General features: G+C 41.0%; 1 protein-coding gene and 1 long non-coding RNA gene across 2 annotated transcripts; both read left to right on the top strand.

The window, feature by feature from the left end:
• Window positions 1-206: 206 nt before the first annotated feature.
• On the top strand, window positions 207-27,928 carry zgc:56095 (Ferritin, lower subunit-like). The gene is made up of 5 exons (XM_064923767.1): window positions 207-314; window positions 18,714-18,817; window positions 22,257-22,403; window positions 25,027-25,152; window positions 25,449-27,928. The coding sequence occupies exons 2-5, from the start codon at window positions 18,716-18,718 to the stop codon at window positions 25,596-25,598; spliced, it is 525 nt and encodes a 174-aa protein (XP_064779839.1). The 5' UTR covers window positions 207-314; window positions 18,714-18,715; the 3' UTR covers window positions 25,599-27,928.
• On the top strand, window positions 6,594-14,268 carry LOC135504864 (uncharacterized). The gene is made up of 2 exons (XR_010450193.1): window positions 6,594-9,256; window positions 9,916-14,268. It is a non-coding gene; the product is annotated as an uncharacterized LOC135504864 (long non-coding RNA).

Below are 27,928 nucleotides of genomic sequence, written 5' to 3'. Positions count from 1 at the left end.
AGTACTACCTTCAGCAGCCTCCACTGATATACAGTGATTTGACCTCCAAACATGTTTTAAAACCCAGATTGTATGTCACCTAAATATGAACACATATGAATCGTTGTTAATGTTTAGACATGCATTTTTCATAATATAATAATATATACAGGTTAATGACACTTTTATTTTATTTTGACCATTTCTGACGTTCCGTGACCCGGAAGTACTTATTTCATGTTGTTGAATGTTGGTCAACGTTGAAAAGTCTCTGCAAGATAGTGCAGTTTCTCAAGTAAACTAACGTTTCTAGTGATTAGAAACAAAGGGAGAACGTAAGTAGAACATTCTGGTACCTCAGTATTCGATATGTCAATGCAATTAGCTGGAGGTTGGAGGTTTACAAGCAATGGTATTTGTGAGACATGCATCGTTTGCAGTGGCTAGCGAACGTTAGCTAATATTGATTTGGGTAACACCAACAACCTAGTTATGTAGCTAATGACTATCTCAAATGTGCCTTATCAGAGAACTCCACCCTTGTTGGTGACCTAGCCAGTTAGCAAGCTAGCTTGTCTTGCTTTGCATTCCTCGTGCTTGTCTGTTAACTAACGCTAATTACGTGCTGTGACGTTAGGTCACTCACTGTCGTGTATATATATAGCATTCTGTTGGTGGCAAGAATTCTATATAATTTTACATTTAAAAACTCTTAAGCGTTGAACCAGGTATAGTTTTTTTGTACCCGTTCATAAACCATGTGCCATGGAATTGGTACATCTCAAATCTCTTCCCATTTATTTTGCAACGTTTATGGCGCAGCTGTCAACATTGTTGTCCTCAAATTAAATTGGTGTGTATATATATATGAGGCCAAGATGGCGGCTTGAACATACGCTTTTTTTTTTTTTACTGAGCTCCGCACCAAACTATAGAAAGATTGTGGAAAAAACAAGTTTACAGTAATTCCTTTTGTTATTTGTTCAAGATCGAAGAACTTTCCTGTGACTGGAATAAGAATTGGATAATTTATTTCGGCATGTCCATGCGAAGTAGTGACAAAAATAGAAAGGAAGAAGCTATCCGTTCTATTGCTAATCAACAAGAGAGAAACTTGCTTATAGACAACTGCCATAACTACGCATGCCCTATGGATAATATCATGCTTTCGAATGCTGTTGAATATGACGAATTCCCCCCTTTACCGGTTACTCCGTGCAAACCGCCACCCTCAAAAAACCCCAACATGAACTCTGACATCGTGACTACCCTCTCTTTACTCATCAACTCCAAGTCTGACGCCATTATGAAAATGGTAGGCGCGACCACCATGGTTATCGAAGGCTTGAAAAAGACTGGAGTTTATATGTGGTGAAGTCAAGGATGTGAAAATGAGTGGCAAAAGTGTGGAAAAATAATAACAATGTCTACCATAGACTATCACTGATCTGGAACAATACACAAGAAGATGGAACCTGAGACTCTACAGCTTGCCAGAGGTGAAGAATGAGGATGTGCGAGGAGAGGCTATCCGCATCTGCCAAGAAGTTTTGCCTGCAGAGAAGAACAAAGTTGGTGATACCATGGACGTTGTGCATCGCCTTGGCAAGAAGCAACAGCAAAACGATTCAAGACCAAGGGGTATCATCATCCTCTTCACTGCCAGATTATACAAGGATGCTGTCTGGAAAGCTGCTAGGAAGAACGCCTTCCTTCAGAGCCATGGTATGCATTTCGCTGAGCATCTCAAAAACAGAGGACATAGAAAAAAGGACAAGTTGTAGCCAAAGATCAAGAAAGTATGAAATGAGGGAAAGGCTGCTTACTTCGGTGGACAAGGCTTCGTCAACTGTTCAGAAATCCATATTCCTCCCAAAAATCTCACCAGAAGGAACAGATTGATGGTTTCGGCCATGGTATTCTCATTTTCCTTGTATTGTTTACTTTACCTAACAAGCATCAGGTGACAATTTTTTGGAATACTCAGGTACTTCAAGTTATTAGTTTGGTCTTGTATGATGAGAAGGCCCATTTTTTTTGTTTACAAACTTACGAAGAAGACTGAAAGTTGTATTTATTTTTTATGTATACAGTAATTAAGATACTGTTTTTAAAGAGCAAACGAGTCTGCTCTGACTTTACACGGTTGTTCTATTTAGTTATTAATACTTATTTCCAAGTGAAAAGGGTCTTAGGAAAATGTATGTAAAAAAAAAAATTATGATCAGTTTTCATATGCACTTAAAAGTAATAGGTACCCTTTTAATTTAAATTATTATTTTGTATTTTCTCAGAATAGTTCCTGATTCCACTAAAGAGGGTTTTTAGTCTCTTACTACAAAGAATCCTTGGTTTGGTCTTGAATATAATTTTCAGTTGAGTTGATTTTCAAAAGCCGGACAACATCTAGCTCAGAGTTTATGGAATAAGCTATTTTCACTTAAAAATGGTGACGATCTCGGTTCCTTATCGCTTACATTCACTTCTCCTACGTTTTTGACTCATCCTACTACAGTTTATACTTTATATAATCTTTGTTTTGTCTTTGTCTATAGTTTCTCTTAATGCTAGGGGGTTACGAAACAATGTGCAAGGCCTCATTTTTATTTGCTCAACAATTTCAAACAGATTTTTGCTTTTTTCAAGAGTCTCACTCAATTTTGGCTGATGCCAACTTCTGGAGGTCACAGTGGGGCAACGATATTTGGCTTTCCCATGGATCTGAACGCTCTGCTGGTGTCATTACAATGAAAAATCCCTTTGGTAATATTCTACACTCAGAATGTGACCCCTTTGGTCACTTTATTTGTCTTGTGATCAATGACATTATGCTCATTATTGTAAACTTCTACGGGTAAAACACCAAACATGAGAATGATGAGTTGCTTGAATCTATAGAGAAACATATACTTCATTGGTTATCTAAATTTCAGAGTTTAGTATTATTGATAGGAGGGGACTTTAACATTACTATAGATAATTCAACTGATAGATGGCCCCCAGGTAGGCCAACCAATCAGAATTTGGGTTTAATACTTTTTATGGAAAAGTTTGATCTTACTGATATATGGAGAGAGAGGTTTCCTACCGACAGATCATTCACTTGGAGTAACAAAACAGGTTCCAGACAATCCAGAATAGATTTTTGGCTTATATCCAAATGTATTGATAGTGAGTGTGTTACTACAAGTATTTGTACTACTCCCCTCACAGACCATACGGCCATTTACATTGATATAACAATATTTCCCCCTGATACTAACCTTGGTAGGCCATCCTATTGGAAGCTAAATAGCTCATTATTAAATAATTATATAGTTAAGATTGAGTGTAAAGATCTGCTTTCACACTTTTGGGAAAGGGCTTGTGAAGAAAAATCTTATTGCAAGAACTGGGAGCTTTTAAATTTGAAGTGTCCAAATACCTTAGAAAATATGGTAGTAATCTTGCTAAGACCAGAAGAGCTGAGGAGGAAACGGTGATCATTAAGAGAACTCAGAGGTCCCCAGCCGGCCTCTCGGGAGGAGAAGATGGAACTGATTGAGTTACAAAATAAACTGGATAATACAGTGGGGCAAAAAATTATTTAGTCAGCCACCAATTGTGCATGTTCTCCCACTTAAAAAGATGAGGCCTGTAATATTCATCATAGGTACACTTCAACTATGACAGACAATGAGAAAAAAAATCCAGAAAATCACATTGAAGGATTTTTAATGAATTTATTTGTAAATTATGGTGGAAAATAAGTACACTTGCTCAAAAAATGAATGGAACACTAAAATAACACATCCTAGATCTGAATGAATTAAATATTCTTAATAAATACTTTTCTTTACATAGTTGAATGTGCTGACAACAAAATCACACAAATTATCAATGGAAATCAAATTTATCAACCCATGGAGGTCTGGATTTGGAGTCACACTCAAAATTTAAAGTGGAAAACCACACTACAGGCTGATCCAACTTTGATGTAATGTCCTTAAAACAAGTCAAAATTAGGCTCAGTAGTGTGTGTGTGTGCCTCCACGTGCCTGTATCACCTCCCTACAATGCCTGGGCATGCTCCTGATGAGGTGGCGGATGGTCTCCTGAGGGATCTCCTCCCAGACCTGGACTAAAGCATCCGCCAACTCCTGGACAGTCTGTGGTGCAACGTGGCGTTGGTGGATGGAGTGAGACATGATGTCCCAGATGTGCTCAATTGGATTCAGGTCTGGGGAACGGGCGGGCCAGTCCATAGCATCAATGCCCTCCTCTTGCAGGAACTGCTGACACACTCCAGCCACATGAGGTCTAGCATTGTCTTGCATTAGGAGGAACCCAGGGCCAACCGCACCAGCATATGATCTCATCTCGGTACCTAATGGCAGTCAGGCTACCTCTGGCGAGCACATGGAGGGCTGTCTGGCCCCCCAAAGAAATGCCACCCCACACCATGACTGACTCACCGCCAAACCGGTCATGCTGGAGGATGTTGCAGGCAGCAGAACGTTCTCCACGGCGTCTCCAGACTCTGTCACATGTGCTCAGTGTGAACCTGCTTTCATCTGTGAAGAGCACAGGGCGCCAGTGGGAAATTTGCCAATCTTGTTCTCTGGCAAATGCCAAACGTCCTGCACAATGTTGGGCTGTAAGCACAACCCCCACCTGTGGACTTCGGGCCCTCATACCACCCTCATGGAGTCTGTTTCTGACCGTTTGAGCAGACGCATGCACATTTGTGGCCTGCTGGAGGTAATTTTGCAGGGCTCTGGCAGTGCTCCTCCTGCTCCTCCTTGCACATAGGTGGAGGTAGCGGTCCTGCTGCTGGGTTGTTGCCCCCCTACGGCGGCCTCCACGTCTCCTGGTGTACTGGCTTGTCTCCTGGTAGCGTCTCCATGCTCTGGACACTACGCTGACAGACACAGCAAACCTTCTTGCCACAGCTCGCATTGATGTGCCATCCTGGATGAGCTGCACAACCTGAGCCACTTGTGTGGGTTGTAGACTGTCTCATGCTACCACTAGAGTGAAAGCACCGCCAGCATTCAAAAGTGACCAAAACATCAGCCAGGAAGCATAGGACCTGAGAAGTGGTCTGTGGTCACCACCTGCAGAGCCCCTCCTTTATTGGGGATGTCTTTCTAATTGCCTATAATTTCCACCTGTTGTCTATTCCATTTGCACAACAGCATGTGAAATGTATTGTCAATCAGTGTTGCTTCCTAAGTGGACAGTTTGATTTCACAGAAGTGTGATTGACTTGGAGTTACATTGTGTTTTTAAGTGTTTTTTTTTTTGAGCAGTGTATTTGGTCACCTACAAACAAGCAAGATTTCTGGCTCTAACAGACCTCTGTCCTCCACTCGTTACCTGTATTAATGGCACCTGTTTGAACATGTTATCAGTATAAAAGACACCTGTCCACAACCTCAAACAGTCACACTCCAAACTCCACTATGACCAAGACCAAAGAGCTGTCAAAGGACACCAGAAATAAAATTGTAGACCTGCACCAGGCTGGGAAGACTGAATCTGCAATAGGTAAGCAGCTTGGTTTGAAGAAATCAACTGTGGGAGCAATTATTACGAAATGGAAGACATAAAAGACCACTGATAATCTCCCTCGATCTGGGGCTCCACGCAAGATCTCAATGATCACATTAACGGTGAGCAAAAATCCCAGAACCACACGGGTGGACCTAGTGAATGACCTGCAGAGAGCTGGGACCAAAGTAACAAAGCCTACCATCAGTAACACACTACGCCACCAGGGACTCAAATCCTGCAGTGCCAGACGTGTCTCCCTGCTTAAGCCAGTACATGTCCGGGCCCGTCTGAAGTTTGCTGGAGAGCATTTGGATGATCCAGAAGAAGATTGGGAGAATGTCATATGGTCAGATGAAACCAAAATATAACTTTCTGGTAAAAACTCAACTCATTGTGTTTGGAGGACAAAGAATGCTGAGTTGCATCCAAAGAACACCATACCTACTGTGAAACATGGTGGTGGAAACATCATGCTTTGGGGCTGTTTTCTGCAAAGGGACCAGGACGACTGATCCTTGTAAAGGAAAGAATGAATGGGGCCATGTATCATGAGATTTTGAGTGAAAACCTCCTTCCATCAGCAAGAGCATTGAAGATGAAACGTGGCTGGGTCTTTCAGCATGACAATGATCCCAAACACACCGCCCGGGCAACAAAGGAGTGGCTTCGTAAGAAGCATTTCAAGGTCCTGGAGTGGCCTAGCCAGTCTCCAGATCTCAACCCCATAGAAAATCTTTGGAGGGAGTTGAAAGTCCGTGTTGCCCAGCAACAGCCCCAAAACATCACTGCTCTAGAGGAGATCTGCATGGAGGAATGGGCCAAAATACCAGCAACAGTGTGGAACCTTGTGAAGACTTACAGAAAACATTTGACCTCTGTCATTGCCAACAAAGGGTATATAACAAAGTATTGAGAGAAAGTTTTGTTATTGACCAAATACTTTTTTGCCAACATAATTTGCTAATAAATTAATTAAAAATCCTACAATGTGATTTTCTGGAAAAGAAATTCTCATTTTGTCTGTCATAGTTGAAGTGTATCTATGATGAAAATTACAGGCCTCATCTTTTTAAGTGGGAGAACATGCACAATTGGTGGCTGACTAAATACTTTTTTGCCCCACTGTGTGTGTGTGTGTGTGTGTGTGTGTGTGTATATATAGATAGATTAAAAGCAGAAGGAGCCTTTTAGATCTCGGAAGAAATGGATTGAGGGAGAACAGAATTCATCCTATTTCTTTAGACTTCAGAAATTTCACTCTACAAATAACACTATCCATAAGTTAAACATTGGTGTTATTACAGATGACCACAATTAATCGCTAAATACTGTAGCAATTTTTACAGAAAATTGTATAGCTCTACGTACTGCCAGGAATCCACAGATATGATTTTTGACTCCACTGAATAATGTTCACTCTATCAGTGATATAGAATCTAAACAGTGTGAACCCATCAAAGTTGAGGAGATTACAGTCTATCAAACATCTAAAGAACAATAAATCACCAGGTGTTGATGGAATTCATCAGAATTTTACAAATTATTTTTTGAACAAGTAGCTCCCTTCCTATTTGATGTCTTTTTAGAGTATTAAAAACAATGTTCTCCCTCCTACAATGAGTCAGTGGTTAATAACACTGATACCTAAGCCTAAAAAAGTACTGCTCATCGATAATTGGTGTCCAATTTGTAGTCTTAATAATGACTACAAGATATTAGCCTTACTACTTGCAAAAATAATTAAAGAAGTCCTGGATGCAATCATTGAAACACAGTTTGGCTTTATGAGGAACAGACATATTTCTAACAATATCAGACTAGTATTAGACATACTTGACTACTCAGACCTAATAACCCGTGGATAGCTTCATATTTTTAGATTTTCATAAAGCATTTGACACAGTAGAGCATCAGTTCCTCTTCCAGTCCCTTGAGAGACTTGGCTTTGGGGATTTTTTTTTCTATATGGCTATTAAGACTCTACAAATGGTAACAGCTCTATCAAATTAAAATATGACACCTCGCCTAGATTTGAGTTAAAGAGCAGAATTAAGCAAGGTTGTCCTATCGCTTTTTACCTGTTTTTATTAATCACACAAATTCTTTAAATAATTGTCCTGTACAAGTTATTTCCATAGCTGGTAAAGAAATGGTTATAAGCCAGCTGGCTGACGATACTACACTTTTTTTCTGAAAGATGCTAACCAAATTCCCATATCGATCAATTTGATACAATCCTTTTCCAAAGCGTCTGGTCTATATCTTAACATTAATAAATGTGAACTCATGCCTGTCAAAGATTGTGTGACACCTTCATATTATGGTATTAAAGAAAAGAAGAACTTACCTATTTAGGCATAACCATTACAAAAAATCGGAAGTCTAGAGGCTTACTAAATTTTAACCCTCTTATTTATAAAAACAAAAACAGAACAAGCTAAATCAATGGCTACGTAGGGACTTCTTTTAAAAGGAAGTCCTAATAACCAAGGCTGAAGGTATCTCTAGACTAACATATGGCACTCTCTTTTATATCTTGACAGTAAAATAAGCAAGGCGATAGACCAGATGATTTTCTACTTTCTGTGGAGAAACCATACCCATTACATTAGGAAAACTGTTGTATTGAACACTTATGAGAATGGTGGGCAAATTTTTCTGGACTTTACTATCTTAAATAATAGTTTTTAAGATCAATTGTATAAAACAATTCCTAAGAAGACACACTTCTGTGTGTAATTTTATTCCTCATGTCCTCTCTACTTTTGTTGGCCATAACTTCATGTTGGTTTGCAATTATAATATTGACAAAGTTCCAGTGAAACCTGCTGATGAAAAGCAGAAAGTTTTCTTGTCATGGTCCTTAAAACCCTTTCATGCTTGAGTTTCAAATATCTCTAACGGTCGCCCCAGCGTGAGTTTTTTTTAAAATTTATTTTATTTTTTATGCACGTGATGTTAGAATGTTCTCTCCATTCCAGAATGTGATTGATACGTAACAGTGCATTTAATCTGCGCTGCCCTCAAACTAAAAGCACGCAGCCCGTTTTTATTTATAGGCTGTTTCAACTTCAATTTCAAATGAATTTCTAACAAGTTTTTATTTTCTAAGAACAGTTTGAATTTAGGAGTGTTCCACCTCATTCATTCTCATAAAAATGGTTATTTTTAACTTTTGTTGACAATTGTAATATTTGGGGCATTTCTGACCTGGACAAAATTCCCCAAGCACTTCCCAATTGTTTGTGCAGATCAAGTCTGCAGACATTTGTTCATCTCCCGTCAGAACAGGATCTGCACACGTGTTCACATTTTCCATCTGTTGCCCTCATTGCAGTCATTGTTTTCGTTACTAATAATAACTTTGGAAATGTGTGCGTTTCTATCAAAGTGAATTATTACGTTGTAATAGTTTCTGTATGTCGTTTCTATTGTAGCGTACTGTATGTATGGAGCATAATATATTTGTGTATATTCTTTATAACCGCGGACACGTGAGGTAACGTTACTCATTTTATAACCTGCATGGTGTTATATTCAATCGTGCTTATGCAGCTAGCTACTTCTATCAGCTCTGTAAAACAATGCTAATTGCATCAGAGAAGTATTATCTTGTGATGTATTTTGAAGCTACATGGCCTTATGACTCCCAAGTGGCACAGGGGTCAAAGGCACGGCGCATCCGTGCTAGAGGCGTCACTACAGACTCCCTGGTTCAAATCCATGCTGCATTTCTATCAAAGTAAGTGCCTTTTTTATGTTAGTTTCCATATGTCGTTTCTGCTGTAGCTCACTATGTATGGAGCATAAGATATTTGTGTATATTCTTTATAACCGCAGACACGTGAGGTAATGTTACTCATTTTATAACCTTCATGGTGTTATATTCAATCTTGCTTAGGTAGCTAGCTACCTTCTTCTATTAGCTCTGTAAAACAATGCTAGTTGCGTCAGAAGTATTAGCTTGTGTTGTATTTTGAAGCTACCCTGGCCTTATGACTCCCAAGTGGTGCAGCGGTCTATGCCACTGCATCTCAGTGCTAGAGGCGACACTACAGACACCCTGGTTCAAATCCAGGCTGTATCACAACTGGCTGTGATTGGGAGTCCCATAGGGCAGCGCACAATTGGCCCAGCGTTGTCCGAGTCTGGCCGGTGTAGGCAATCATTGTAAATAAAAATTTGTTGTTAAATAAATAAATATGACCATGGTTTGTTTATTTGGTCTATTCCGCATAGCTCTGTTCTTACTAAGTTTCTTACTGTTATAACTCAAATCTGTGATTTGTCAATGCGATAAACAATTTTTTAGCAGTGTTTATTATGTTACTTATTTGTAATATTGCTATATCCTAATATTGTATTCTAATTCATATTTCCCCCTTTATTCTGTACTTTCAGAAACCACAAACAGTATTTGCCAATATCATAACTGGAATTGGACATCTTTGGAGCTGAAGAATGAGGACAGCTTTTGTATGCTAACCTACACTCCTTAATTAACAGTTGTACTGGATGAAAACACAGCAAGAAAACACACAGGCCAATATGTAATAGTCGTCTATTTTATTGCAGTATTGGTAGTTGGTTAAACAACAACTTGTACTAGAGGACAAAAAGCGGAATATGCATAACCCATATTTAATATTCATGCAGTGACTGAACAACTGCATTTCCACCCCCACCTCTAAAGGCATAGTATCATGGCAGGTCACCTGTCAAGTCACCTGTCAGGTCAGTCAGTCACTTATTGCTGCAGATGTGCTCAATAATGCTTGAGCAATGTGATACTCCTCAAAGCATGGTGAAATACATAGAGGTGTATCACAAGCTAAACACATGTATTTTGTCATCTCCTGGCGCCAGACAGGCAGACTTTGCAGTGCCTCCGTGTGCGACTACCTTGAGCAGCAGTTTGAGGGACTTTGCAGGGAAAATGCTGTGTAGTGAGGTGTAGGGTATTGTCTACAGCAGGACAACCCCCAGTGGATGGGCGCCGAGGGGTGTGGTGCTCCTCCAGCAGCTCTCTCATGAGCTTCTCTCTGTACTTTTGGTAGGTAATTACTTTACCTATGAGGATGATGAGGCAGTGGGTAGGTGGGTGAGATATTGTCACTATAATTGCATAATGGATTTATGTGAACGGTACATCCAGTTACAAAAATACCTTGTTCAGTAATCATCTCACCTGTTAGTTGGCGGTGAACTATGCTGCCGTTGAGGACAGCAGTGTCGACCAGATGGAAAAAATATCTTCTTATACCACTTGGTCATATTCAGAGTGCATTCCACAAAGCTGTTTATTATGTCCTCCTTATCCACGGCCCCCATTTTGAGGATATATTCAAGCACACAATCTGGTTTGATCTTTCTCTCTCCCGTCAGGTGGTCCACCTTCCCTGTGGCCGACATGGTTGCTGTATGGACAGTTGAGAGGACGAGGACGTCTCGTTTGTCATGCCACTTTACTGCCAGCTGTTGACCGTTCTCCTGGAACTCCACCTCCCCTCTCTGCATCTTCCTGCATCCGTATGCCGGCATCCCCTTCCTGTTCGACCTGACTGTGCCACAGGCCCCTGTGCTGTTGGAGAGCAGATAAGGTGGAAGAGTGTGGGACTGCTGTACCAATTGTCCACGTAAGTCCCTTGCCGAGATGAGTAGCCAGCATGGTCATCACCACGGACCCGGACACCCCAAGCCCCTCATAATGTTGGATGTCAGCGGTGGACCCTGTGTATACTATAATATCCTAGACAAATCCTGTCTTCACGTCGCACATGACAAAGAATTTCACTCCAAACCTGTGCCTTTTGGCGGGAATATATTGACAGAATGCCAGCCTACCTTTCCATAACATCAGGGACTCATCAATGCATAGGTCCTTGTATGGCACAAAGACACGCCCAAATGCTGATGTCAGGCTGATAAGAACATTTCTTATTTTGTATAACGGGTCACTTAGGATGGCAGAAGCATTGTTGACGAAATGCAGGCATCGCAGCAGAACAAGGAAGCGGTCTTGGGAAAAGAGGTTTGCAAAGAAGGGAGTTGTGAACATAGGATCTGTGCTCCAGTATTCTCAAAGGGAGTTCTTCTTTACTATTCCCATGAGAAGGACTGGCACCAGGAAGGTATACATTTCACTAATTGTGGTTGTCACCCATTTAGTGAGTTTCCCCCTCACTACTGGCTCTCTCTTCTGTAGCTCCAAGGCATAGCGATTGGTCCCCTCTACTGTTTCCACCAACTCTTCTGTCAGAAACAACTTGAAGCACTCTGCCTCAGTTGGAAATGGCAAGGGGCATTGCATTCCAGACTGCAAACAGCAGGGCCAGGAGGGGTGAAATGACTGGCGGCCTTCCAGCTACCACAGAACTCCTGTACTTCATCCACTGTCGTTCTGCCTCCATCACCACCAGCATCTTCAAAGGGACCTGGTACTTCATCAGTGGACAAGGGAACCTCCGATTCAGGGTTCTCAATGGCTACAAGGTTGGGGGGCAGCTCCTTACTGTCACTGTCAGAATCTGATTCCTGACTTTCAGACTCATTGTCATAATTTTAAGAAATCTCCAGAATTTCCACATTTGTGAGTTGTCTCCTTTTCAAAGACATTGCTAATGCTACAGCTTAGCTCACTAGCTACATACATTAACAACAACACTGAATGGCCCAGAGTGAGATGGTATGTGGTTGACTGCCGGCACGTACCACTTGTATCAATAAATCACTATCAAAAAATGCTTTGTGTGGCAATTATTTGTGTATTTACTGTCTTATTCACATGTTTTAAGTTCTTGGTGACAAATCATGCATTCCGATTCTTGCATAGATTGTAATGGGCACATATTATGTCTAAAATACTTTTTTGAAGGTTGTACTGATTATGAGCTAAGCCAATTCCAGCTGTGTAGCCATGTTTGTTGACATGCAATGCATTCTGGGTTTCACGTAATCGTCTGTTTGACCAAAGATGTTATAACGAAAGGAAGTGAGTAAGTGTTCACATTTTTTTTTTGAGGACTTCCAGAAATGAGTGGTGGGATGTGAACAACGGTAGATGACACACCCCTTCAACATGCATACTATAAACAGACCAAACTCATCTCGTCATATTTGGTTTCTGCGAGGAAAAAATGCATGGCTGCGCGATGAAACTAATCGTCAGGATTATTTTCGATTTTTAGAAAGTGTTTTACTGAATTATTTTGATCAATGGTGAGCTCACCCGTGATGTGATTAATTATATATGGTAATTGCTATTAGCTCATTCATATTGTAGTTTATGTCAGCCGAGAGTTAGAAAATATGACTGCTTGTGTTGGGTCAATCTTTCCTCAGCGGTAGGACAAATGTAGCCTACATTTTTCTGGTTAGGATGATTGTGTTATGCTATATATACTTCTGTGAATATCTGAACATTGCATCCAAAAATAAGCTGCTTACATTCTGGACATTTTTATTTATTTCACCTTTATTTAACCAGGTAGGCAAGTTGAGAACAAGTTCTCATGTACAATTGCGACCTGGCCAAGATAAAGCACAACTTTGTAAGGACTGTTTGTGTAAATAGTTTCTGAAAAAAGTGTGGCCAGCTCAAATGCTTATTGTTGCGTCATTTGAAACTGGCCATTCTAATCACACAGGGTGTGATCGTAGCTTCAGGGACAGCTGTAGAACGATCACACCTGTGTGATGGTACGTGTGAAAGGGTTCATTTATAAGCAGAATTTTTCTCCACACACATTATATATGGAACAATCTGGATATATTGTATAAAAATAGTTTGTTTTTAGAATATAAGTTCTGAAATAATATCCTATTGGTGAGCCAACTGGTAAACGCAGAGGGTATTTTACTCAGTTATAAGGAATTCTTATCACTTTACAAGTTCCCTGTAACACCTAAACATTTTGCAATTGTCTTTGATTCCATTCCCTCAGGTGTTGCTTTATTATTCAGGAACGTGTCAAGACCTGACCCTCAGAACCTACCTTCTGTTGAACCTGTTGACTCATCAGTAGGAAAGATTTGTTTCTCTTTTGGTCCATTCAACAATAGGAATACGAACCTTGTTTCAGCAGGATGTTGTATCTATACCTTATGTCATGCCTTATTGGAATGGATTTATTGATAATATCTGTTGCAAAAAAAGTTTGGATGTTGCCAGACACAACTTCCTTAAATTTTTGTTAACAAGTAGGTTTGTTTAAAAAATATAAATATTATTCTTCCAACAACTACATGAAGAAGTTTAAGGAAAACATCAACTCAAATTGCTCCTTTTGTAATGACCACCCAGAAACAGTGTTGCATCTTTTTTGGCATTGTATTCATGTAAGAAAACTGGCAAGACATCAGTAGATTTATAATTGAACATATTCATGAGGATCTTACACTTGTAGAGAGATGTACTGCTTGGATTCTTTACCTATGATAGAAATAAGCTGAAACATTTGTCATTAATTTCATTATTCTTTTGGCAAATTTCATATTCACAAATGTAAATTTACAAGCAAAACACATTTTCTTACCTTACAAAAAGAAATGGAACTGTATTTTAAGACAATTAAATACTCTTAACAAAAAAGCTGTTAGAATAATAAGTATGTCCCTTAAGGTCCTTGTGTAATGTGATATTGTAGCCCCACCCCTAGCCCAATTGTCCTTTGTATATTATTTATATATACTTGTGTTCCCACATGTACTTCCTGTATTGATTTTGTTGTTAATAAAATGAAACTGGTAAATTTTTCTATTTATGCTAGTTCCTTTCAGCCATTTGGACATGCCTTTTATGTCCAGGATTCTAGATATGTTAGACCAGGGGTACTTAAATACTATTTTGGAAGGTACGGTCACACACATCCTAGCTACTGGTAGCTCAAATGATGGCAGATGGTGGTGATACTATAGTCCTTTTAATCTTACCGTCCAAAGGGAAAGCATAGATTTCAATAACCAAACCAAGATGGATCACAGCCTGTCTTTTCCAATGGGAATAGATGAGTCATAGTGGGCAGAGCCAAGCACGAGCTAGCGATTATCCTATTGGCCCGTTCTAGCATACAACTGCGTATTTCGTTAGGGAAGCCATGCTTTGTGAAATGCATGTGCAATTACTCAATTCAACTTTGCCAAAGTTTTAAAATGTCTTGTTTAGGAGTGCAAAGGCTAAAGTCTATAAAACTTAGTCCACTCTGTTCATAAGATTATAGTTTTGGGAACTGAACTATTGATATAAAATGTTTAATTTGCAAAATGTAGGATAAAATCCATCTCTTTCCATATTCTTCCCACTGCCCGTCAGTGGGCTTCCTCGTGGAAACGCCAAGCGGATGCTTCATATTTATACATCCAGTGAAATGTCTCTTTAAAAAAATAGTGGGGAAAAAAACATACAATACACTTGCAGTGAAGCCACTCAACAACAATCACATTCATCTAACAGACTCCCATCCACAGCGTTCTGTGGGGAATGTATGCCACCGGCTATACGCTCAAATCCCTGTGTACCGGTTCGTTCTCTATAGAGGCTGCAAATGCGTTGATTTACCACCTCCAACTCGATTTAATGGCAATAAGGCAGAAAAAAACTGGGAAATATGGGCAGCAGGTAGCCTAGTGGTTAGTGCATTGGGCCAGTAACCGAAAGGTCAGCTCGGGGATTTGGTCTAGCAACAAGGTCAAAATCTGTCATTCTAACCCTGAACAAAGTAGTTAGCCCACGGTTCTTAGGCCGTCATTGTAAGTAAGAATTTGTTCTGAACTGACTTGCCAGGTTAAATTAAATTCATATTTTCTTTGTGAAACACCATTTTCCATGCTACAGTGGCTAATGCTACTTCCTGATAATGCGCCCCATGTCGAGCCTGGGGTAAACAGGTTCTACAACCTGATTGGCTGAACGCAATAGCAACATCCAGGACTATTCCTAGGCATTACCCATTATCCAGTGTGGTGGATAATGTGTAATGACTTCCCGCCGTCAAATTGAGTTCTAGGAGGAAATCATCAGATTTGCAGCCTGAATGGAGAATGCTTTAGGTACGAACCGGTCCACGGGGATACATGTACTAGCCGGCTGCATGCATTCCCTTCGGATGGTAAGATGGAAGGCCTCAATGTGGCCATCTGCCGGCCTTTGGCCTAACTAGGTGACAAAGGTCCAAATGGATAGTGTAATTTGTCAGTGTAGTTGTCAGTCTGCAGTGGCAGACCGCGTGTAACAACTTACTTAATGCAGCTGGTGGCCACACCAGATACTGACTTAATTTTTATTTTGGACCCCCTTTGTTCAGGGACACATTATTCCATTTGTTAGTCACATGTCTGTGGAACTTGTTCAGTTTGTCTCAGTTGTGGAATCTTATGTTCATATGAATATTTACACATGTTAAGTTTGTTGAAAATAAACGCAGCTGACAGTGAGAGGACATTTCTTTTTTTGCTGAGTTTATATAAATAAAATCTATTTAGTCTCAATAAATAATGAAACATGTTAAATTTGGTTTAAATATTGCAAAAACACAGTGTTGGAGAAGTAAATGTGCCATGTAAAAAAAGCTAACGTTTAAGTTCCTTGCTCTGTACATGAGAACATATGAAAGCTGGTGGTTCAATATTCCCAGTTAAGAAGTTTTAGGTTGTAGTTTATTATAGGAATTATGACGCGTCGACTATTTCTCTCTATACCATTTGTATTTCATATATCTTTTGACTATTGGATGTTCTTATAGGCACTTTAGTATTGCCAGCCTAATCTCGGCAGTTAACAGGCTTGAATTCATAAACAGCACTGTGCTTCAAGCATTGCTAAGAGCTGCTGGCAAACGCAGTAAAGTACAGTTTGAATGAATACTTACGAGCCTGCTGCTGTCTACCACCGCTCAGTCAGACTGCTCTATCAAATATCAAATTATAGACTTAATTATAATATAATAAACACAGAAATACGAGCCTTTGGTCATTAATATGGTCAAATCCGGAAACTAGAATTTCGAAAACCAAAAGTTTATTCTTTCAGTGAACTACGGAACCGTTCCGTATTTTATCGAACAGCTGGCAACCCTAAGTCTAAATATTGCTGTTCATTGCACAACCTTCAATGTTATGTCATAATTATGTAAAATTCTGGCAAATCAGTTCGCAACGAGCCAGGTGGCCCAAACGGTTGCATATACCCGGATTCTGCTTGCACTGAACGCAAGAGAAGTGACAATTTCCCTAGTTAATATTGCTTGCTAACATGAATTTCTTAACTAAATATGCAGGTTTAAAAAAATATACTTTGTGTATTGATTTTAAGAAAGGCATTGATGTTTATGGTTATGTACATTTCTGCAATGATTGTGCTTTTTTTTCCGCGAATGTGCTTTTGTTAAATCATCACCCATTTGGCGAAGTTGAAGTTGGCTGTGATTCGATGATAAATTAACAGGCACCGTAGGACAAGCTAGTTAACTACACATGGTTGCTGATATTACTAGGTTAACTAGTGATTATGTGAAGGTTGATTATTTATTTATTTTAAAGAAGTTTAATGTTAGCTAGCAACTTACCGTGGCTCCTTGCAGCCACATTGTCCTTTTGACACTGCACTGGCGTAACAGGTGGTCAGCCTGCCACGCTGTTTCCTCTTGGATTGCAATGTAATCGGCCATAATCGGCGACCAAAAAGGCTGATTACCGATTCTTATGAAAACTTGAAGTCGATTCCCAACCCTGCAACTGCTCACATACTCTGCCACCTATTTAGTATGGATTCCGTTAGACAGTGTCAGCTGTGTCTGCCACCTTAGCTGAACAAAAGCTTGAATTTGATCTCCCTTTACTCCACGACACATGATATGCAGGATTTCCATTAGCCAGTAATAACCGATAAATAAAACGGGCGCAGGCCAATTGTCCAGGAGAAGAAAGAAAAATCGCATTGCAAAATAATGCTCTTTCGCCTATTTGTTGATTTTAAATAACAGTTGATGGAAATACATTTGGCTGGGCATGCTTATTGGTCTATAGGTCAATTTGCATAATTTCGTGGAATTCAATTGGTAGGTGTGTATTGTGTTAGTCTATGTTTATCACGCATACAGACACTATGAGTGGACAATCTGTCAGACAGCGGGGGAGCTGCTGCTGGAGTGAGTCCAATCATTGCGTAACAATTTGAAATGCTATCGTGTGTTAAATAGTTATGATGGCCTCGATTAAAAAGTGCTAGGCCTACTAAATTTGCCATTCAGGTGCATATATTAGTCATATTAGCAATCCAAGCTAGTTGTTGCATCTTTAGATCGCCCCTCTTTCTAAATTTCTAACGGATCTTTTCATCTCTTTCCCATGAAAGGTTAAATAAATAAAAGCGCTCGCAAAGCGGTGCGCTTTTGACAAGTGTTTTCCCGCCAGTTGCATTATGGAACAAATATTTGCACGTAGCCTACTGCCTGTGCGCATTGCTGCGCTTATATTGTGAAGAAATACTAGTTTATCAACATTTAAGCTAAATGTGCTGATCTATTGCATAATCCTCAGTGCTTTTATCGTCCCATAACTGTCCCAGAGTCGGTTTGGAATAGGCTATTTCTTTCTCGCACAGAACGACAAGCTGACGAATAGAATGTCAACGTTTCTACTATAGGGGATAGTAGATTTACATAGGCTAGTGATTTTGCTGTTCATTTCTAGTCTTGTTGGCTGAGGAAAAGTAAATGTGACAGTTCTTCTAACATTGTCAAAGTGAGCATTGGAATTCGGCAAGAAGGATGCACACCGTTGCGTCCTTGAATTGCATGTTCCGTTAAGATGAATAACCATAATCTAATGTGATTTGTCATTTTGAGTACCCTTGGTGCAACCCTAATCAGGTTATGCACCAAATGCATATGGGTCCAGGAAACTTCTCAAATGGCGCCACATTTTCCTAATGGAAAGAAACCCTGATTGTGGTATATAAATGCTAGGGCTGCCAAGCACGGACACAGCTTTATGTAGACATGAGTTATAATAGCTATGATTTTATAACTTCAAAGACTAAGCTTTTTACAAATTATTTACTTAGAATTCCTGCCTTTGTTTCATTGCAGAAAATAAAGTTACTAGTAATGGTGTGGTTTTGTAAATGATTCAATATATATATTCCATACCAGTGGCCGATTGCTTTCTTTTAGTTAATTTCATATCTTTTTTTGCCATTTCAGAGATGCAGTCGCAGGTAAATCACAACTTCCACCCAGAGAGTGAGGTGAACATCAACAAGCTGGTGAACATCAAGCTGACTGCATCCTACACCTACCTCTCCCTGGTATGGTCTATATAATATGTACAGTGCATTTGGAAAGTATTCAGACCCCTTCGCTTTTTCCACATTTGTTACGTTACAGCCTTATTCTAAAACTGATTAAATTAACATTTTCCTTGTCAGTCTGCACACACAATAAATACCCCATTATAACAAAACGAAAACAGGTTTTTTAGAAATGTTTGCAAATATCTTATGTAAAAGGTTTTTTTTTTTTATTCTTAAGTATTCAGACCCTTTGCTATGGGACTTGAAATTGAGCTCAGGTGCATTTCTGTTTCCATTGATCATCCTTGATGTTTCTACAAATTGATTGGGGTCCACCAGTGGTAAATTCAATTAATTGGACATGATTTGGAAAAGCAAATTCAATTAATTGGACATGATTTGGAAAGGCGCACACCTGTCTAAGATCCCACAGTTGTCAGAGCAAAGACCAAGGAATTGTCCGTAGAGCTATGAGACAGGATTGTTTTCGAGGCACAGATCTGGGGAAAGGGTACCAAAAACAAAACTGAGCAATCGGGGAAGAAGGGCCTTGGTTAGGGTCATGACCAAGAACCCAATGGTCACACTGACAGAGCTCCAGAGTTACTCTGTGGAGATGGGAGAACCGTCCAGAAGGACAGCCATCTCTGCAGCACTCCACCAATCAAGCGTTTATGGCAGGGTGGCTAGACGGAAGATACTCTTCAGTAAAGACACATGAAAGCCCGCTTGAAGTTTGCCAAAAGGCACCTAAATGACTCAGACCATGAGAAACAAGATTATCTGGTCTGATGAAATCAACATTGAACTCTTTGGCCTGAATGCCAAGCGTCACGTCTGGAGGAAACCAGGCACCGTTCATCACCTGGCCAATACCAACCCTCCTTGTGAAGCGTGGTGGCAGCATCATGCTGTGGGGATGTTTTTTAGGGACTGGGAGACAAGTCAGGATCAAGGGAAAGATGAACGGAGCAAGGTACAGATCCTTGATGAAAACCTGCTACAGAGTGCTCAGGACCTCAGACTGGGGCGAAGGATTGATTGAATATGTCCGTAAACACACCAGCCATTGGTCTGCGCATGCTCTGAGGAAGCGGCTGAGGATGCCGTCTGGGCCTGCAGCCTTGCGAGGGTTAACACGTTTAAATGTTTTACTCACTTTGGCTGCATTGTGACTCTACTTTGTCTCTATACTGACGCTTAGCTTGTTTGATTGCCTTGCGGAGGGAATAGCTACACTGTCTGTATTCGATCATGTTTCTGGTCACCTTGCCCTGCTTTAAAAGCAGTGGTTTGCGCTTTCAGTTTTGCGCGAATGCTGCCATCAATCCACGGTTTCTGGTTGGGGAATGTTTTAATAAACACTGTGGGTACAACATCACTGATGCAATTGCTAATAAACTTGCTCACGGAATCAGCGTATTCATCAATGTTGTTCGATGCTATGCGGAACATATCCCAGTCCACGTGATCGAAGCAATAGTGAAGTGTGGAATCCAACTGGTCGGACCAGTGTTGAACAGACCTGAGCGCGGGTGCTATATGCTGATAGTATTTCGGGAGCCTTGTTTTCAGATTAGCCTTGTTAAAATCCCCAGCTACAATAAATTCAGCCTTAGGATATGTGGTTTCCAGTTTACATAGGGTCGAATGAAGTTCTTTCAGGGCCGTCTGTGTCTGCTTTGGGGGGAATATGCACGACTGTGATTATGATCAAAGAGAATTCTCTTGGTAGATAATGCGGTCGGCATTTGATTGTGAGGAATTCTAAGTCAGGTGAACAAAAGGACTTGGGTTCCTGTATGTTGTTATGATCACACCATGTCTCGTTAATCACAAGGCATACACCCCCGCCCTTCTTCTTACCAGAGAGATGCTTGTTTCTGTCGGCGCGATGCATGAAGAAACCAGGTGGCTGTACCGACTCCGATAGCGTGTCTCGAGTGAGCCATGTTTCCGTGAAACAAAGAACGTTACAGTCTCTGATGTCTCTCTGGAAGGTAACCCTTGCTCGGATTTCGTCTGCCTTGTTGTCAAGAGACTGGACATTGGCGAGTAGTATGCTCGGGAGTGGTGTGCGATGTACCCGTCTACGGAGCCTGACCAGAGACCGCGCCATCTGCCCCTTCTACGGCGCCGTTGTTTTGGGTCGCCGGCTGGTATCCGATCCATTGTCCTGGGTGGAGGTCCAAACAGAGGATCCGCTTCGGGACAGTTGTATTCCTGGTCGTAATGTTGGTGAGTTGATGTTGCTCTTATATCCAATAGTTCCTCCCGACTGTATGTCATAAAACCTAAGATAAAAAAATAAAATAAAATACTGCACAGTTTCCTAGGAACGCGAAGCGAGGCGGGCATCTCGGCGCCGGAAATAACATTATTACTATTGTGTGTAGACTGAGGGGGACACCCCCTATTTAATCCATTTTAGAATAAGGCTAACGAGAAAATGTGGAAAAAGTGAAGGCATCTGAATACTTTCTGAATGCACAGAGTATACAAAACATTAAGGATATCAGCTCTTTCCATGACAGACTGACCAGGTCAAAGTGATGATCCCTTATTGATGTGACTTGTTAAATACACTTCAATCAGTTTAGATGAAGGGGGGGAGACAGGTTAAAGAAGGATTTCTTAGCCTTGAGACATGGAATGTGTGTGCCATTCAGTGGGTGAATGGGCAAGACAAAAAAATGTAAGCCCCTCTGAACTAGGTATGATGGTAGGTGCCAGGCACACCGGTTTGTGTCAAGAACTGCATTGCTGCTGGGTTTTTCACACAACAGTTTCCTGTGTGTATCAAGAATGGTCCACCACCCAAAGAACATCCAGCCAACTTGACACAACTGTGGGAAGCATTGGTGTCAACATGAGCCAGCATCCCTGCGGAACGCTTTCCATCATGCCTCGACTAATTGAGGCTGTTCTGATGGCAAGGGGGGTGCACAATTCAATATTAGGAAGGTGTTCCTAATGTTTGGTATAATCAGTGTATATCTTTATTTCAATTTATTACCCCTTTTTCTCCCCATATTCGTGGTATCCAATTGTCTCATCGCTGCAACTCCCGTACGGACTTGGGAGAGGCGAAGGTCGAGAGCCGTTTGTCCTCCGAAACACAACTCGCTCTATGGGCGGCTGTCAGCGACAGAGCCTGGACTCGAACCCAGAATCTCTAGTGTCACAGCTAGCACTGTAGTGCCATAGACCTCTGCGCCACTCAGGAGGCTGTACTCAGTGTAGTTCTAGCCCCTTATCTGCTCTAGCTTACTCCGATAGGGCCCTCTCTCCTAAATGTTCTTTCTTATTCTTCCCTTTCCATGTTATTTTCATGTGTTTAGTTCTTTGACTGGCACTGGCTATTTTCTACTCTGTGGTCCACCATGTTATAAAGACGTGATCTGTTGATACTGACCTGTTTTTATCTAATATGTATTTCTCTGTTCTCGCCCAGGGGATGTATTTCGACAGGGACGATGTGGCTTTGCGCAGCTTCTCTAGGTTTTTCCTGGAGCGTTCTGCGAAGGAGAGAGAGCAGGCAGAAAAATTGCTGGAATACCAGAATATGAGAGGCGGTCGCATTCTCCTTCAGCCCATCGCTGTAAGTTACTATTTCTCCCCAGTTAACCACAAAACATGCTCACTCTTATTTTTTAAATTACTAAATGACATTCGCAGAATTTAAAAGCTACAGCTATACACTTGTGAGAAATGTTAAAACTAGTGTTTCAACATATAGTATAACCAGTACAAAGATGATGCTAGCTAGCCAGCTTCTTCAATAGACTTGACTGGTTAGCTAGCTAGAAGCAGAGCTTTCTGGCTAATATAGACTAACATTGTTTTACAAAGAAGTAGGTCTATGTACTTGTCATGTTAGTTGAAGCTAACATTAGTTTACCACATTATTGCTTGCTACAGTGTATTTGGTTGGTTTTGCTATCTAGCAAGCCGAGATCTCATTGCATAAATTGATAATCCAATGTTTTGAAAACTGCTTGCTAGCCCCCATCCAGTACATAGCGTACTGTTTGACGAAAGAAGACGTTACTTAAGAGTGAGCCAGAGATCCAGAAAAACCTGTACCCAACCATCCGCTGGCCTTCACAGATTTTGCCGTTATTCTCCTGAAATTGCCGGTGATAGGCTACACCAGGTGTTGGCAACCTTTTTCAACTGGAATGCCAATTTATCTTACCATTTCTACCGATCTGCGTGCCAGCTATGGTATTTATGTATTGGTGCATCTCAAAATTATTCATGTGGTTAATCAAAAAAAATTACGCACAACAACAAGATCAACAACTAATGCTAGCAGAGCAAGATGAACTAAAATCTATCGAAGTAACATTAGAAAACCCTCTCAAACTGTTTCAGCTAGTTGGGTGTCAAAATTGCACTGATAAACAATGGGGAATTGTAGATTACTTATCCTTCTGCAGCTTGCAAGATAAAGCTGGCTAGCTAGCTACTTCCAGACACATATGAGAGAACACCTCACACGGACCATTTGACTCGTTAGCTAGGCTGTTTGCATGTTATCATGAGGGTTCGTGACTAACTTTTAGTTTTTTTACCTACTTTTACTGACACCGGTCATATTCAGCCAATTCGTAAATTCCTCAGTTATTCTGCACTAGCACATTCAGACGAGTGCTTTGAAATCGGAGTAGATAGCCAGTGTGAATTTGCGAACCAAATGGCACCTGCATCTCTAGCTGTGTATAGCCACCGAAAAACAATGAGGGGGAAAAGTCAGTCACTCCTCTCATGACATCTTCCTAGCAGCTAGCTAGCGAACATTAGGCTGTGTTTTTAGCTTGCTACATAAATAGATACGTTAGCCTATTAGCCACGTTATGGCTGATTTGTGATTATTGCCCTTGCTAGTTTGATTGTATTAACATTCCCAGCCTTAGTTACATTTGTCCGTTTTTGTCGAAAATATTGAGTCATCGAAAATTAAACTGCATCCCGAATGGAGGCAGCAAATAATGTACTAGGCCAGCTGGGATTTACAACCTTATAGCAATATCTTTTGGACTACCAAGAAATATATTGGTGAATTATATTAATCATGCATTGAGCTGCAACAATGCCTTCATGTATGTCATGGAATGTTGAGTCAAATACAATTTATTTGTGGCGCAGTGGTCTAGGGCACTGCACCACAGCGCAAGCTGTGCCACCAGAGACTCTGGGTTCGCGCCCAGGCTCTGTCGCAGCCGGCCACGACTGGGAGGTCTAGCGTCGTCCGGGTTAGGAAGGGTTTGGCCGGTAGGGATATCCTTGTCTCGCACCAGTGACTCCTGTGGCGGGCCGGGCGCAGTGCCCAGCACCAAGGTCGCCAGGTGCACGGTGTTTCCTCCGACACATTGGTGCGGCTGGCTTCCGGGTTGCATGTGCGCTGTGTTAAGAAGCAGTGCGGCTTGGTTGGGTTGTGTTTCGGAGGATGCATGACTTTCGTCCTTCGTCTCTCCCGAGTCCGTACGGGAGTTGTAGTGATGAAACAAGATAGTAACTACTAATAATTGGATACTACGAAATTGGGGAGAAAAAGGGGGTAAAAAAAAATACTACTTATTTTTAAAACCTATTAATTAAGTTGGTAGCATAAACTGGGAATTGGATATTTTTGACTGATTTATGATTCTGTTTTTAATCTGTAATTAAAACGCTGTCAGTTCCACTTTAAGAAAGAAGGCCCGAGGGCGTGTGGAAATGGTAGCTAACCAGCCATGTAATTTCAATGAAAAATTAGCTAGCTAGCATCAGCTTTGTAGCGGTAATACTATGTGCAAACACTTTGTTTTAAATTCTTCATCCAATTGTCTCATCAACATCCTGCTCCAACTTACAAATTATGCGAATGTAATTTTAACTAATTTGATCCATATTTAGCAACATCTCCCTCCCTGAGTTAGCGAAGCATAGTGACCGGCCAGAAGTCAAGCGGAAATGAAACCCCCAATATGGAATGTGGGAGGTGCTAGAATGCATTGACTGTATTCCGTGGATTTGTCAGGCCCCTACATGCAGTTGTGAGAGCCAAGTCACTGTGCCTATTTGACTACATTGTAGGCGAACTATGAAGTATCACTAATCTACAAATAACCTTGCGTGATGCATCCCAAATAACTACTCTATGTGATCTAGATTAGCAGTTTTGGGCCTCGCCTTGCTCAAACTGATTCCTTCAAATGCGCGGTCTGTCTCTGTTTCAGAAACCCAGCAGGGAGGACTGGCGAGGTGGCCTGGATGCCATCACCTTCTCCCTGGAGTTTCAGAAAACCCTCAACACGTCCCTCCTCGAGGTGCACCGTTGTGCCAACACTCACTCTGACCCCCATGTAAATCCATGATAATTATCCCATTGTGATTAACTGTTATGCATATTTTAATGGATGTTCTGTGTTATTAGATCAGATGTATTTGATAGCTATGTATAACTGAATCTCATAACATCTATGTTGGTCTGTTAGTGATTTGAACAGATCAAAAAATGAAAAGGAGGAACAGAGAATGTTGAAAGAATACCTGCAGAAAGCATGTGGCCTCCACTGCAGTATGCATCTATCTCTATGACGTCAATGCTGTGCTGTCTGTTGCAACCGGGCATAACAATACAACTTTACTTCCTCTTTAGCTGTGTGACTTCCTAGAGCAGCACTTCCTGTCCGACAGCCATGACACCATCAAGAAGCTGGGTGACCATCTGGGCAGCCTGACCCGCCTCACTTCTTCTGAGACCCATGGCTCCATGGGAGAATACCTGTTTGACAAACACACCCTGTAAGACTCACAGCAAGAAGAGAGCACAGCGTTCACACAGGGACTGGAGTCTGGAGAGTTGTCCTTTCTAACTGTGCATGCATTTCCGTTACAAGTAGCACTAAAGTGGGATTTAGCAATAGAACCACATACCTCTTACAGTACGTACAGAAAACAATGCAAGACCATGGAACAGTTGAATACCTCAACACCCGTTTACCACTCCTGATGTGAACAGTGGTTACCACTGACAAACAAAAAGGTGTGATGGGTTCGCACTCAAAGATATGTCGCATAAAGCTTACTATTCTATTTTTCTAAATGATTTTCACTGCATCAGGGATAGCGTACAAATACATTTTTGCTTTACATCCATCAGTGTGTAGATACAATTGTATTTTAATTCGAAACCACATTTTTAGAGAACAACCGATGAGCAGCAGGTACTTCTGATCAGGGTTGCCACTCATCTGCCAATCAGGTATGTGTCTTTTCTGGCCTACCTGTATACAAATTAGTCACAGAGTAATACAGAATTATAGGGTATGGGAGTGGGCACGAAGGGCAACCGCCCCAGGTGTCCGTTCACCTAAACAACTCTGGTGCTATAAGTCAACTTGGTTTCTGACATAGAGTTGATCAAGCATTCCAGCAGTAAATATGCTTCATTGTGTTGTGCATTCCTACATACAGTGGGGCAAAAAAGTATTTAGTCAGCCACCAATTGTGCAAGTTCTCCCACTTAAAAAGATGAGAGAGGCCTGTAATTTTCATCATAGGTACACTTCAACTATGACAGACAAAATGAGGGGGGAAAATCCAGACAATCACATTGTAGGATTTGTTATGAATTTATTTGCAAATTATGGTGGAAAATAAGTATTTGGTCACCTAAAAACAGGCAAGATTTCTGGCTCTCACAGACCTGTAACTTCTTCTTTAAGAGGCTCCTCTGGCACTGTTTGAACTTGTTATCAGTATTAAAGACACCTGTCCACAACCTCAAACAGTCACGCACCAAACTCCACTATGGCCAAGACCAAAGAGCTGTCAAAGGACACCCGAAACAAAATTGTAGACCTGCACCAGGCTGGGAAGACTGAATCTGCAATAGGTAAGCAGCTTGGTTTGAAGAAATCAACTGTTGGAGCAATTATTAGGAAATGGAAGACATAAAAGACTACTGATAATCTCCCTCGATCTGGGGCTCCACGCAAGATCTCACCCCGTGGGGTCAAAATGATGACAAGAACGGTGAGCAAAAATCCCAGAACCACACGTGAATGACCTGCAGAGAGCTGGGACCAAAGTAACAAAGCCTACCATCAGTAACACACTACGCCGCCAGGGACTCAAATCCTGCAGTGCCAGACGTGTCCCCCTGCTTAAGCCAGTATATGTCCAGGCCCGTCTGAAGTTTGCTAGAGAGCATTTGGGTGATCTAAAAGATTGGGAGAATGTCATATGGTCAGATGAAACCAAAATAGAACTTTCTGGTAAAAACTCGTTGTGTTTGGAGGACAAAGAATGCTGAGTTGCATCCAAAGAACACCATACCTACTGTGAAGCATGGTGGTGTAAACATCATGCTTTGGGGCTGTTTTTCTGCAAAGGGACCAGGACGACTGATCCGTGTAAAGGATAGAATGAATGGGGCCACATATTGTGAGATTTTGAGTGAAAACCTCCTTCCATCAGCAAGGGCATTGAAGATGAAACGTGGCTGGGTCTTTCAGCATGACAATGATCCCAAACACACCGCCTGGGCAACGAAGGAGTGGCTTCGTAAGAAGCATTTCAAGGTCCTGGAGTGGCCTAGCCAGTCTCCAGATCTCAACCCCATAGAAAATCTTTGGAGGGAGTTGAAATTCCGTGTTGCCCAGCAACAGCCCCAAAACATCACTGCTCTAGAGGAGATCTGCATGGAGGAATGGGCCAAAATACCAGCAACAGTGTATGAAAACCTTGTGAAGACTTAGAGAAAACATTTGACCTCTGTCATTGCCAAAAAAGGGTATATAACAAAGTATTGAGAGAAAGTTTTGTTATTGACCAAATACTTATTTTCCACCATAATTTGCAAATAAATTCATGAAAAATCCTACAATGTGATTTTCTGGAATTTTTTTTAACTTATTTTGTCTGTCATAGTTGAAGTGTACCTATGAGGCCTCTCTCATCTTTTTAAGTGGGATAACTTGCGCAATTGGTGGCTGACAATACTTTTTTGCCCCACTATAATTCTTAATCAGTGCTGTGTTACACCTAGTTTCATTACTCCAAAAAGCAGCATATGATCAAATATGTTCTAAAGGATTTAATCAACAGTTGAATTTGAATAAAAGTAACACTATT

The sequence above is a fragment of the Oncorhynchus masou genome, chromosome 18 (assembly GCF_036934945.1).
Source record: "Oncorhynchus masou masou isolate Uvic2021 chromosome 18, UVic_Omas_1.1, whole genome shotgun sequence".
In the NCBI taxonomy this organism is placed as follows: Eukaryota; Metazoa; Chordata; class Actinopteri; order Salmoniformes; family Salmonidae; genus Oncorhynchus; species Oncorhynchus masou.
Note: the sequence above shows the minus strand (reverse complement) of the source record. Positions and strands in the feature narration are given on the sequence as shown.